General features: G+C 39.5%; 1 protein-coding gene across 1 annotated transcript in view; it reads left to right on the top strand.

Moving 5' to 3' along the window:
• Positions 1-6,434, top strand: part of Ulk2 (unc-51 like autophagy activating kinase 2) — a 70,669-nt gene extending 64,235 nt beyond the window's left edge. Inside the window, exons 23-27 of the mRNA XM_090349465.1 lie at positions 361-539; positions 2,489-2,607; positions 2,872-3,029; positions 4,446-4,581; positions 6,101-6,434. Of these exons, the coding sequence (XP_090205591.1) occupies positions 361-539; positions 2,489-2,607; positions 2,872-3,029; positions 4,446-4,581; positions 6,101-6,159 (651 nt within the window). The 3' untranslated portion in view covers positions 6,160-6,434. The remainder of the gene's footprint in view (positions 1-360; positions 540-2,488; positions 2,608-2,871; positions 3,030-4,445; positions 4,582-6,100) is intronic.
• Positions 6,435-14,169: the final 7,735 nt, after the last annotated feature.

The raw sequence follows: 14,169 nt of genomic DNA, 5'->3' as shown, positions 1-14,169 counted from the left end.
TACAGTCTGTTTGATTCCATTTGTGTTTTTTTTAACAGCTTTCTGAAATTTAAAGTGAATTTCCTTTGATTATTCTGTCATTCATAAGTGTGGGAAAATACTATATATAAAAGTGTACACACAGGGTCAGGAATTTGGCCTAGTGGTAGAGTGCTTACCTAGCTTGCACGAAACCCAGGTATCTTCAGTACACAGAAAAAGCCGGAAGTGGTGCTAGCCTTGAGCAAAAAGTGCCTAGGAACAGTTTTGAAGCCATCAGTTCAAGCCCCAGGACTGGCAAAAAAAAAAAAAAAGACAAAAGAAAATGTACACAGAAATCCTAAATCTGAAATGCTCTAAGATATATTATTTTTGCTGCAGCGAGAACACACAGACACCTTACGCCATCTGAATGTGATGCTGATGTTCACCGAGTGTGTGTTAGACCTGACAGCTGTGCGGGGAGGGAACCCTGAGCTATGCACATCTGCTGTGTCCTTGTACCAGATTCAGGAAAGTGTAATCGTAGACCAGATCAGCCAGCTAAGCAAAGACTGGGGGTAAGTACTTCTATTGTCATTTCCAGATTTTTTTTGTTTGTTTTCTGTAATCTCTATTTAAGACATAATCAGTCTCATTGCTGTAAGTTTTATCTATCAGTAAAATCTGCAAGGATTCTCTTATTTTACTATATAAGGTTTCTATGTGAGCCAAGAGTTATATAATCTAGCAATACCTTTGTCCTGTGAATTATAACATTGAAGATACTTTATGATAAGGAGATGTATGGAAATGAATGTTTCTTTTTTATTCACATTTCACAGTTTTTCCATACCAAGCCTCCTTCCTTCAGGAATTAGGCATACATTAAAGAAATTAAGGAGGAGCTAAGTTTGAGTTCAACCAAGATTTCATAGTGAAACATTGTCTCAATAAAAGAAGAGAAAATCAAGGAGGGGCGGTGGGTTAGGGGTGACTGGTGGCACACCATTGTATTCCTAACTACTCAGGAGGGTGAGAGCTGAGGATCATGGTTCAAAGCCAGCCTAGGTAAGAAAATCTGTGAGATTTTTATCTCCAATAAACTACACAGAAAAAGCTGGAAGTTACAGCGTAGTTCAAGTGGTAGAGTACTAGCCTTAAGATAAAGAATCTCGGGCCGGGAGTTTGGCCTAGTGGTTAAAGTGCTTGCCTAGCATGCATGAACACCCGGGTTCGATTCCTTGGTACCACATACATAGAAAAAAGCCGGAAGTGGTGCTGAGGCTCAAGTGGTAGAGCTCTAGCCTTGAGAAAGTCCAAGGACAGTGCTCAGGCCCTGAGATCAAGCCCAGGACTGGCAAAAAAAAAAAAAAAAAAAAAAAAGAATCTCAGAGATAATACCTAAGCCCTGAGTTAAAGCCCTCCCCCCCCCCAGGACTGCCACAGGGGGAACAAAAAAAAAAGAAGAAGAAGAGTCAAGGCACTGAACATGATGATACATTTTCCTGTTAAGCTATTTGGAGGCTGTGCAAGGTGGCTCACACCTGTAATCCTAGCTACTCAGGAGGCTGAGATCTAAGGATCTCAGTTCAAAGCCAGCCCAGACAGTAAATATTGAAAGAATCTTATCTCCAAATAACCGTTAAAAAACTGGAAATGGCACTGAGGCACAAAGGGGTAGGGTAGTTGCCTTGAGCTGAAGAGTTCAGGGACAGTGCCCAGGCCCAGAGTCTAAGCTGACATATACACAAAAAGCTATTTGGGAGGAAGTCAGGAGATACAAGGTACAGAGGTAGCCTTTGCAAAAGGTTAATGAGACCCATCTTAACTAACTAGCCAGAAATAATAAAACACTTTTATCCAAGCTGTGTGGGAGACAGAAGTAGATAGATAAAGGCCTAAAGTTGGCTTCAGACCACTGTCATTTGGTGCTAAGTTGTGCCAAACAAAATTTCATAGCCAGATACTAGTGGCTCACATATGTTGTAATCCTAGTTACTCAGGAAGTGGAGATCTGAGGATTCCCAGTTCAAAGACAACTTGAGTGGGAAAGACTTTGAGAGTTATCTTCAATTAAGAAGGAAAAATCCAGAAGTATCACTATGGCTCAAATGATAGAATACTAGCTGTTTTTGCCAGTCCTGAGCTTGAGCTCAGGATCTGAGCACTGTCCTTGGACTTTCTCAAGGCTAGAGCTCTACCACTTGAGCCTGCGCACCACTTCCGGGTTTCTTATTTCTCTATATGTGGTACTGAGGAATTGAACCTGGATCTTTGTGCATGCTAGGCAAGCACTCTACCACTAAGCCAAACTCCCGGCCCAGAATATTAACTTTGAATGGAAAAGCCAAGGGTCAGAACCCAGGTCCTGATTTCAAGCCCCAGTACCAGCTGGGTCTTGGGAGGAAAAGAAATGCAAGAACTATCTAAAAAAATAACAAAAATAAATAAGAAAAATATCCTTTTAGAAAGGATATTTGAATGGTTGGCCAACAAGCAATTGTTCTCCTCCTGTCTTCCCATGCAGGCGGGTGGAACAGCTGGTGTTATACATGAAAGCAGCACAGCTGCTTGCAGCTTCCCTGCATCTTGCCAAAGCCCAGATCAAGTCGGGGAAACTGAGCCCGTCCACAGCTGTAAAACAAGGTACGGAGCAGGTGTCAGTACGAAGCTCCAGGGTCCCTGGGAAGTGTCCCTTTCCATCTCACCAAAAAAATGCCCCATATTCCTAATATGGAAAAAAAAAAGATGCTAGAGTTGGGGTTTTACCACCAACTTAAAGAGAAATCAGAAGGACTCTATTCTGGTTTTGTACTGGAAAATCCTCAAGCCTATGTCCTGTCCTGTCCTTCCGTTCTTGTTATTTCTGGAGGGAAGTTAAAATTTGTCTCTATCTCCATTCTTTTTCAGTTGTCAAAAATCTGAATGAGAGATACAAATTCTGCATCACCATGTGCAAGAAACTGACAGAAAAGCTAAATCGCTTCTTCTCTGATAAACAGAGATTTATTGATGAAATCAACAGTGTAACTGCAGAAAAACTCATCTATAATTGTGCTGTGGAAATGGTAACCCTTTTATAGTTCAAGATTGATTAACATTACAGTACTGATAAGAGCATCCTGGGAACACCTACTTGACATTGTCTGTCTTTGGGAAAAAGAGACATGTCCTAAACACAAGCCTTAAGTATTATAGTTACCTCCCACTAAAGGGATAATTAAACTTAGCCAGTATTTAAGTGATACTTAATGTAATATAATTCATTTAATGAACTTACTGGATTTTATAAATCTGGTTACCATATTGGTAAAATACTATTATATCTCTTGTTAAAGTGTACTAGCATTAGGCACAATCTCTTTTTTTTTTTTTTGGTGGGTCATAGGGCTTGAACTCAGCCTAGGCGCTGTCCCTGAGCTCTTCAACTCAAGGCTATGCTGCCATGATTCTGAGATCTCAGCCTCCTGAGTAGCTAGGATTACAGGCATAAGTGACCACGCCCAGCCACAATCTCATTTTTTATAGACTATGTCTAAAAGCTGTAGCTAGATCTATTTCTGCATTTTCTTCTATTGAAATGATTTTGACTTGATAAAACTGTTAGAATAAGTTGACCAATCCACAATAGTTCATGTGCTCAGGTTTCATTGATTACCTTTATTGAAGTTTAGGTACCAAATGAAAACTGCTCCTAATTTTTGCTGTAATGTCAGAAATTATTTGGGTTTTTTTCCCTACTGCAAAAAATATACAGATATATACACTACCAATGAAGTGTCTAAGTGGGGAAATATATTTATTGACTAATTTTGTTTCAACCATATTAACATAATAGAGCTCTCCCATTTGTCTCCTTACACTGTTGGCATTATTTTGAAAGCCACTAAAATAGTCAATAGTCATATAAAAATAACTTTAGAATATAAACTGAATAATATAGATTATATTGCTACAAACTATCCATAGGATAATATGGAATGTAATATGGAATGTATACTGAATTAAAGGTTCAGAAGAATTTTATGCCAGGAAAAATGTCCTTTCATAAGAAGTCATATCACAATATGACTCTTGCCCTTTTTTCTTGTAATAATAGCCCTATAACTTAAGTAGATACTTTCTTCCTGTTTAGTTTACTAGACTTATTAATTCATTCAAACATGTTCACTTTAGGTATCCACTATTTAAAATTGCTTTACCAAAATACATAAGCATTTTCTTTTCTTTTTTTTTGCCAGTCCTGGGCTTGGGCTCAGGGACTGAGCTTTGTGCTTGGATGTTTTCAAGGCTAGAACTCTATCATTTGAGCCACAGCACCACTTCTGGCATTTTTTTTTCTATGTATGTGGTACCAAGGAATAGAACCCGGGTCTTTGTGCATGCTAGGCAAGCACTCTACCACTAGGCCAAACTCCCAGCCCCTACATATGCATTTTCTTAAAGAGATGAAGAATCTTCTTGTTTTCCTTGACTGATTTCAGGTTCAATCTGCAGCCCTGGATGAAATGTTTCAGCAGACTGAAGATATTGTTTATCGCTACCATAAAGCAGCCCTTCTTTTGGAAGGCCTAACTAAGATTCTACAAGATCCCGCAGATATTGAAAATGTACATAAATGTAAGATGATTTCAGTTATATTTTCCATAGATCTAGTTATTTATGGTCAAACAAGGTCAAAATGTTAAATGGAAAACTCCAGAAATAAACAACCCATCAGTTTTAAATTTTGCACTTTTCTAAGTAGCATGATGAAATTTCAAGTGGTCTTTTTGATACCACCTGCAACATGATTCATCCCTTTGTCCAACATATCCATGCTGTATATATTAACCATCCATGAGCCACTTAGTATCAATCTCAGTTATCTACTGTCCTAATATTACAGTGTTTGTAGGTAAAGTTTGGTACTATCTGTGGTTTCAACTGGGAGAATTGGGACATACCATTTGGGGATAAGGAAGGACCAATACATTACTGATTAATTGTCCTCTGTAGATGTGTTAGTAGAAAGATCTGAGAGTTTTAGAATTATGCTGCATGAGCTGAACGTTGGCTTTCTAAATTTAAGCATGTATATCACTTAACTCAGTACATTTTCCCATAAGATAGGAATAATAATGCCCACTTTGCAGAATTCTAAGGATTAGGAATTATACATATAAAAGCATAGATGAGGGGCCGGGAGTTTGGCCTAGTGGTAGAGTGCTTGTCTAGCATGCACGAAAACCCGGGTTCGATTCCTCGGCACCACATACATAGAAAAAAAGCTGGAAGTTGTGCTGAGGCTCAAGTGGTAGAGTGCTAAGCCTTGAGAAAGTCCAAGTACAGTGCTCAGGTCCTGAGCCCAAGCCCAGGACTGGCCAAAAAAAAAAAAAAAAAAAAGCATAGATGACTTTTCTCATTAGTCTTTGAATTTATATAGTGCAGGCCGGGAGTTTGGCCTAGTGGTAGAGTGCTTGCCTAGCATGCATGAAGACCCGGGTTTGATTTCTTGGTACCATATACGTAGAAAAAGCTGGAAGTGGTGCTGTGGCTCAAGTGGTAGAGCACTAGACCTTAAGGAAGCCCATGGACAGTGCTCAGGCCCTGAGTTTCAGCACAAGGACTGGCAAAAAAAAAATTATATAGAACATTATTTGTTTAGCTAAGTATGTAGGAAGACATTATTTTGCTACTAAATGCAGCTGTTTTAAGTGATTGAAGAATTCTATTATGATCCTATATTCTTTAGAAGATTTGATAGAAGATAGCAAAGTAGTAGTATATCAGGATGAAGTGACAAGGGATGGCAGTCCTAAATTTATTTGTACTTAGAAGCAAGCTAGTTGTTGAAATCTAAATGTTCTGTTTATCTGAACTACAGCACTTTGCAGCACTAAACTAGAAATTGTTCCTTAACTAATTACATAGAAGAAACTATTTTCCATTAGTTCCCATTATTTTCCTATTAGTCCTTCTGTCCTTAGTTTTGAAAATAAAACTAGCTTTTGGGGCTAAAAGTGTTACTCAAATGGTAGACTGTCTCCTCCTTAGCAAGCAAAGTCCAGAATTCAAATATTAGTATTTCTAAAAAATGAATAAATAATAAAAAATAGAAATGGTCTTGCTTATGAATTTAATTTTTATTTTTTTCCAGATAAATCTAGTATTGAAAGAAGACTGTCAGCACTGTGCTGTAGCATTGCAACTGTGTGAGCAGCAGGCTTGTTTATAGACCACTATGGGGAACATGAGGTGACTGGAATTACAGCTTCCCATCTTAAGGAAACTATAGTTTCCTAACTGGTGACTACCAAAGAACAAGCAGTGATTTAAAAAGGAAAAAAAATCCAAAACTACATGTTTGTAGAAAATCTGCCTTATCAGAAAAGCCACTCCCCTTTCCCTTTTTCCTTTATAGAAGCAGAAGCAAGAATATTCTACTTGGCTCCCAGTTGAAATTGATAAATAAATATACCTTAGAACTAGAATCATCCGTACAGTTATTCTTATGGATAATTAAACATAAAACAGACTGAATGACACTTCATTCAATTCACAGAGCAATGTATGAAATTCTGTGTGTTTGCTGAGGTGTATACATGCTAGAGTCAACAACTCATTCAAGTGGTTTGATATTTGGAGTATGTCTAAATCTGAGCATGCATCTTAAACAGCTCATGAAGAAATAGTTTAAGAAGCAGCAAAAGGTGATTCTTGGAAGAAATTTTGAAATCTTCAATTTGATCTAATATGGACATGTTAATCTTACAGAACCTTTCATATTGCACTAATTTATTAAAGCAACTATGTATTGGATTTTGCAACTTAAAACTAACAGAGGCACAATGGACTTGTTTAAAATATTTTACTTGATTATATACATAAACGTTTTTTCAGAATTCACATGTGATCTCTATTGAACTTTCAAATGGTCATGACGTGTTCATGTGAACATTTGTGTTTTTTTAACCTGTTTATCTACACTTATAGATCTCCTCAGTTGCTTTCTGTTTGCATTTTTTTGTTGTGCATGCAGAATATGCATTGATGCCTGTGACCTTAGGTTTATTAAAGGCTGGATTTATTTGGGCAGTATTAGAAAATTTATCATGAGTCAAGAGATATTCTTGAGAATTTTAATAGGGCCAAAACAGTGGTGATTAAAACAAAAAAGATTGCTAGTGATGTGGAGCTTCTACATGAAGTTAATGAGAAACAAGGTTTATTTCCTCTTAGGAAAATGGGCAGCTCTCTATGGTCTAATATGTATTTTTTAATGTTAATCCTGACAGTTCACCAAATAGCTAGTCATGGAGAATGTAGGCAGTTAACATCCCTCCAGGAATGGTTCCTACTTGTATATTATTTGGTTTCTTTTACTTACCTGCTTAAATACTTGAATAAACCATTCACCAGTTTTAATCTTATTTTAACCCTTTCAGATAAAATAATCTACATTCTTGACAGTGGCACAGAAGCTTTTCAGCGTTACTGTCTTTAGTGTGCTGATAAAAACTGACAACATGGTTTTCTTTACTTAAACAAAGTAATGTAATTTTTACCTTATTTATCTGTATGAAATTTCAGCAGTTAATTTGAACATTTATTTATATGATGTTTGTACTTTTAGGTCTTTAATACAGTGTTTCTACCTCTCATTTGTAACTGCATGCATTATTCTTGAAACTAGGTAAAACTCACTGAATTGTTGTATAATAGCCTTTTTATTATTGCCTCTGTATAAATGTATATTAAGGTAAAATAAAACTGACAGTATTTCTAGGTTACAGTTGGGTCCATATTCAGTGGCTTGTTATGCCAGATACTCCCTTAGTAAGTAAGACTGAAAACTTGGTCATTCATATCTTTTGCCCTGACTTAGGATTTAAGGCTCTCAGTGACTATCAAACAGGCTCTCACAAGCTTAGACTGTTCAGTAATGATCTCTCCCCTCCTTGCATTAATAATATTGTATTTTGTGTAATATTTTAAGAGTTTATAGTGTGATTTCATTCTTGTTATCTCAGCTGTTCCTCCAAGCAGGTAGGTTTATTCTGCCCTCTCCTCTTTTATTTTTTTAAGTGAGACAGGTTCAAAGACAGTATGACTGATCTGAAGTCAGGAACTAGGCAAATGGTTAAAAAGCCACTTTTACAATCCCAGATTCATTCTTCTTCCTCTTGTATAACAAAGGTGTTGTGGTAGGTGGTGCGTGTACAACAATGAAGTCTCAGCAGCAGAGAACAAACTGTAAATTCATGGGTTCTGATTATACATCCATTATCAAGGCTAATGGTTTTAAGAGATTTTTGCCTTGATTATAGCAATAATAAACAAGTGCTTTATGTTTCTGTGAGTATTTATTTCATGTTCTGTATTTATTTCATATTATGGGTTAACACCTATATTCAACCTGGATTTTATTTTATTTTGTCTGTCATGAGCCTTGAACTCAGGGCCTACATGCTATCCCTGAGCTCTTTTTGCTCAAGGCTAGCACTTAGCACTCTACCATTTTGAGCCACAGTACCACTTATGGTTCTCTGGTGGTTAATTAGAGAAAAGAGTCTCACACACTTTTCTGCCCACAATCTTTTGAACCACAATCTTCAGATCTTAGCCTACTGAGTAGCTTGGATTACAAATATGAGCTACAGGTGCCTGGCTAACCTGGCAAGCTTTTGGACCATACAAATATAATGACCATCAGTGAATTTTCTAATTCTCTTCTTGCTGTAAAGACTTGCTTTAACTGTGTTCTGCACTGTACTCAGGGCATATTCTCTACATAGTTACTTTCTATAGCTCTACTCAAAGGAATAACCATGCACGAAGCCCTGGGTTTGATTCCTCGGTACTATATACACATATGAAAAAAAGCTGGAAGTGGCTCAGGTGGTAGAGTATTAGCCTTGAGAATGCTCAAGGACAGTGCCCAGGCTCTGAGTTAAAGCCCTAGGACTGACCAAAAAAAAAAGAAAAAAAATTAAAGGAATAACCAAACAAGCAGGAATCAGATGCAGGAGTTTGCTGGGGAGGCTATTGTTAGGCCTGGGATGCCTAAGTCTCCAAAGCTAGCCCAGGCACAAAAGACCCTAAGTCTCTTACCTCCAATTACCCACCAGAAAACTGGAAATGGTGCTGTGGCTCAAGGGTAGGGCAATATCCTTGAGCTGAAAAGCTCAGGGACAAAGCCCAGGCCCAGAATTCAAGCCCCATGACTGACCTATACATCAGTGCTCTCTTACCCCAGTTTCAATGTGACATGAAGAAGAGCTTTGTTACTGTGTGTCCTCTTTCATAGTTCAGCAGCATCCTAAGTGCATTTGCACTGGTGACAGGATTGTGATTTGAGGCCTAGGTAATAGAGTTCCAATGAGAAAGAATTCTCTCAAAAATAACATTTAAGGGGGCCAGGAGTTTGGCCTAGTGTAGAGTGCTTGCCTAGTATGCACGAAGACCCGGGTTCGATTCCTCAGTACTACATGCATAGAAAAAGTCGAAAGTGGTGCTGTGGCTCCAGTGGTAGAGCTCTAGTCTTGAGAAAGCCCGAGGACAGTGCTCAGGCCTTGAGTTCAAGGCCCAGGACTGGCAAAAAAAAAAAAAAACATAAAAGGGACTGGAAATGTGGCTTAGTGGTAGAGTGCTTGCCTAGCATGCATGAAGCCCTGAGTTCCTCAGTACCACATAAACAAAAAGCCAGAAGTGACACTGTGGCTTAAGTGGTAGAGTGTTAGCCTTGAACAAAAGCTCAGGGTCAGTCCCCAGGCCCTGAGTTCAAGCCCCAGGACTGGCAAAAAAAAAAAAAAGCCAGGCACAGTGACTCACGCATGTAATTCTAGCTACTCAGGAGGCTGAGATCTGAGGATCAAGGTTCAAAGCCAGCCCAGGCACAAAAGAACCTCAGAGTCTTATCTCCACTTAACCTCTAGAAAACTGGGAATTGAGAAATTGGGACCTGGCTCATGGGTAGGGCAATAGCCTTGGACTGAAGAGCTCAGGGACAATGCCTAGGCCCAGGGGTAGGGTGATAGCCTTGAGCGGAAGAGCTCTGGGACAGCATCCTGGCCAAGATCAAGCCCTGTGACCCACTAAATAAATAATTAAAAAAACATAAAAGGGCTGTGTTACTCAGAAGTAGAGCACCTGCCTAGAAAAGTTGAGGCCTTTCTTCCTTTCTCTCCCTCTTCTTTCCTCATCCTCTCCCCTCCCTTCCTCTCCCTCCCTCCCTTCCTTTCATCCTTCCTTCCTCTTTCTATCTCTGTTTCTCTTTTTATACCAATATTGAGCATTGTACTTATAGCCTCTGTACTAACATTTCTTAATGGTGAGAACATTTAAAATTAATTATTTTAGTAATTTAAATATTCTTAATATATTAATTCTAGTAGTAGTTATCCTGATGTGTACTTGGTATTTTTCCTTAAGACATTATAGACTAAAGAATATGATCTTTTTTTTTGGCCAGTCATGGGGCTTGAACTCAGGGCTTATGCACTGTCCTTGAACACTTTTTGCTCAAGAAAAGCACTCTGCCACTTGAGCCACAGCACCACTTCTGGCTTTTTCTGTGTATGTGGTACCAAGGAATTGAATCCAGGGCTTCACGCATACTAGGTAAGCATTCTACCATTAAGCTAGAATCCAGGCACTAAGTTTCTCTTTTTTTTCCTTTTTTTTTGGGGGGGGTTGGGGGTTGGTCTTGGGGCTCAAACTCTGGGCCTGGATGCTGTCCTTGAGCTCTTCAGCTCAAGGCTACCACCCTACACCTGGGTCTGGGTGCTGTCCCTGAGCTTTTCGGTTCAAGGCTACCTCCCTACCCCTTGAACCACAGTGCCACTTCCAGTTTTTTAGTGGTTAATTGGACTTTAGTGCATGGGCTGGATTTGAACTGTGGTCTTCAGATCTCAGCCTCCTGAGTAGCTAGGGTTACAGTCATGAGCCAGAACCCAGCTTGATAATTTCTTTTTTAAGAATTTTTTTTTTTTATTTTTGTGCCAGTACTAGGGCTTGAACTCAACCTGGGCATATCCCTGAGCTTTTTGGCTCAAAGAGCTCTGCCACTTGAGTCCCAGCTGCACTTCCAACTTCTTGGTGGTGAATTGGAGATAATAATCTCATGGACTATCCTACCTAGCTTGGCTTCAAATTGCAATCCTCAAATCTCAGCCTTCTGAGTAGCTAGGATTATAAGAGTGATCTACCCAGCAATGATAGCTATTTTTTTTTTTTGCCAGTCCTAGTACTCTCCAAGAAACTCAAAGACTCATAAAATTGGACTTGTTCCCACCTGTTCTTTGACCTTCTGGCACTATCTCAGTTTGGAGGCAGTCTTTATTTTATTAACATCTGTAGGAAATTCACAGAACACTGGGATGGAAATTTAAGATGGTAGTGAGACCATCATGAAGAGCCATAATAAAAAGTAGTGCAGTCAGGCATCAGCATCTCAAAACTACAATCCAAGCCACTCAGAAGGTTGAGATCTGAGAATCACCCTTTGAAGCCAGCCTGGGCAGGAAAATCTAGGAAAGACTTATCTCCAATTAACAAGCAAAAAGGCACAAGTGGAAGTATGGCTCAAATGATAGAGCATCAGCCTTGAGTAAAAGCCAAACACAAAGTCCTTATTCAAGCCCCAGTACTAGCACAGGGGAAAAAAAAATCTACCAATGTATGTGATACAAAGATCAAGAGATGGAGTTAAACGAAGTGGCTCACACTTGTAATCCTAGCTACTCAGGAGGCTGAGTTCTGAGGATCAAGGTTCAAAGCCAGCCTGGGCACTAAAGTCTGTGGGTAGGGCAGTAGCCTTGAGCCGAAGAACTCAGGGACAAGGAGTGGGTGATAGCCTTGAGCTGAAGAGCTCAGGGACAGCATCCAGGCTCAGAATTCAAGCCCCATGACTGACCAAAAAAAAAAAAAAAAAAAAAAAAGAGTTGAGTCCTCACCTACTATGTAGAATCCATACAAAAGCTTCACTCCACAGTGCCACTTCCATTTTCCTGGTGACTGACACCTATAATCATAGCTACTTCGGAGGCTGAGCGCTGAGGATCAAGGATCAACTGAGATTTTTTTTTTTTTTTGCCTGTCTTGGGCTTGATATCTCAGGGCCTGAGCTTAGACTTTCTCAAGGCTAGAGCTCTACCACTTGTGCCTCAGCACCATTTCTGGCTTTTTTTTTTTCTATGTATGTGGTGCCAAGGAATCGAACCCGGGTCTTCATGCATGCTAGGCAAGCACTCTACCACTAGGCCAAACTCTCAGCCCTGAGGATCAAGGATCAAAGCCAGCTGAGGGAGGAAAGTCCATGAGATTCTTTATCTCCAATTAACCAGAAAACTGGAAGTGACAGTGTAGCTCAGAGTGGTAGAGTGCTACCCTTGAGTACAAAAGCTCAAGGATCACACCCAGGCCCCGAGTTTAAGCCCCACAACCAACCCCCGCTTCTTCCCCCCATCTTCTTACCTTACAGTATGCCCAGCGCTGCAATAAGTGATTGCAGAGAATTTTAAGTAGAAAGAATGGAGACTACTTCTCCATCTTCTGGTCACTCTGTGAACTACAATGCTCAACTAGTGCAGATGCCAGACAGAATTGGGCTCGGAGTAAGGGATGTGGTAACTCTGGTTTTAACTGAAGAAAAATACAGCCAATCAAACAAGCTGCTTCAGTATAGGAGGGGAAAAACTGAATGGATTTCTTTCTTTCTTTCTTTCTTTCTTTCTTTCTTTCTTTCTTTCTTTTTCTTGCCAATCATGAGCTTGGGCTCAGGGCCTTACAGTTTCCTTGGGTTTTCTCAAGGCTACAGCTCTACCTCTTGAGCCACAGCACCACTTCTGGCTTTTTCCTATGTATGTGGTACTGAGGAATCGAACCCAGGTCTTTGTGCCTGCTAGGCAAACACTCTACCACTTGGCCAAACTCCCAGCCCACAACTTTCTTTCAAAAGTAATAAGTACTAACCTTCAAGCATTTTGTTAGCTACACAAGACAGACAATAGGAGAGAGAACAGATCTCAGATCTTCAGAGACTTTGCAAGGAATAGGTTTTGTTGCTCAGGCCAAGCAGGTTCTTTAAATTTGGACAGATATAAGTTATGTAGCATAAAATAGGTTACTATTATGATAGATGAGCCTAGAGAACTTTTCTTTTTATTTTTATTTATTTATGTTTTTGCCAGTCCTGGGCTTGGGCTCAGGGCCTGAGCACTGTCCCTGGATTTTCTCAAGGCTAGGGCTTTACCACTTGAGCCACAGCACCACTTCTGGCTTTTTTCTATGTATGTGGTACCGAGGAATCGAACCCGGGTCTTCGTGCATGCTAGGCAAGCACTCTACCACTAGGCCAAACTCCCGGCCCTAGAGAACTTTTCTATACAGAAAATTTTTCCCTCATGACTTTGCATGTCTTAGAGAAACACTGATCGCTTTTTGAAACTGTACATTAATTTTACCTTTTATGGAATTTCATATGCAGCATATAATCTTGTTATTTTCAAAGTTTTTGAGTGCTATCCATAAATAGGATTCCATTTTGTGGTTATATCAGAATTTGAATTCATGTGACATAAAATTCATATTATATGACTATCACATTTTTCCCCAGACACTATGAATATTCAGGTACAAAGCTTTTTCTTTTCTTTTCTTTTTTTTGCCAATACTGGGCACTATTTCTGAGCTTCTTTTGCTCAATGCTAATGCCCTACCAGTTGAGCTATAGTTCCACTTCCACTTTTTGGTAAGTAATGACAATAAGAGTCTCACAGACTTTCCTACATAGGCTGGCTTTGAATTGTGATCCTCAGATCTCAGCTCCTGAGTAGGTAGGATTATAGTTGTGGGCCCAGTGCCTGGGTACAAAGCTTTTCATTGAACCTTTGTTTTCATTTCTCTTGGATAAGTACCTGGATCTTAAGGCAAGTGTCTGATTAATTTTATAAAAGACCACCACATTACTTTTCAAAATGCTGTACCATTTTAAATCCCTGCTGGCTTTATATGGCCCCAGTGTCACAGGGAGGCACAAGTAGGAAGATGGTAGCCCAGTTTGGCCTTGGGTATAAAACTGTTGAATATAATCAACATAAAAAAGGGCTAGAGGCATAGCTCAGCAAGCAGAAAGCTCTGAGTCCAATCCTCAGTACTGTAAAAAAAAAAAATAATAATAATGCAGGGCCGGGAGTTTGGCTTAGTGGTAGAGTGCTAGCCTAGCAT

Source organism: Megascapheus bottae, chromosome 17, assembly GCF_031878675.1.
Source record: "Megascapheus bottae isolate mThoBot1 chromosome 17, mThoBot2.hap1, whole genome shotgun sequence".
Taxonomy (NCBI): Eukaryota; Metazoa; Chordata; class Mammalia; order Rodentia; family Geomyidae; genus Megascapheus; species Megascapheus bottae.
This window is presented reverse-complemented; position numbering and strand designations above follow the sequence as displayed.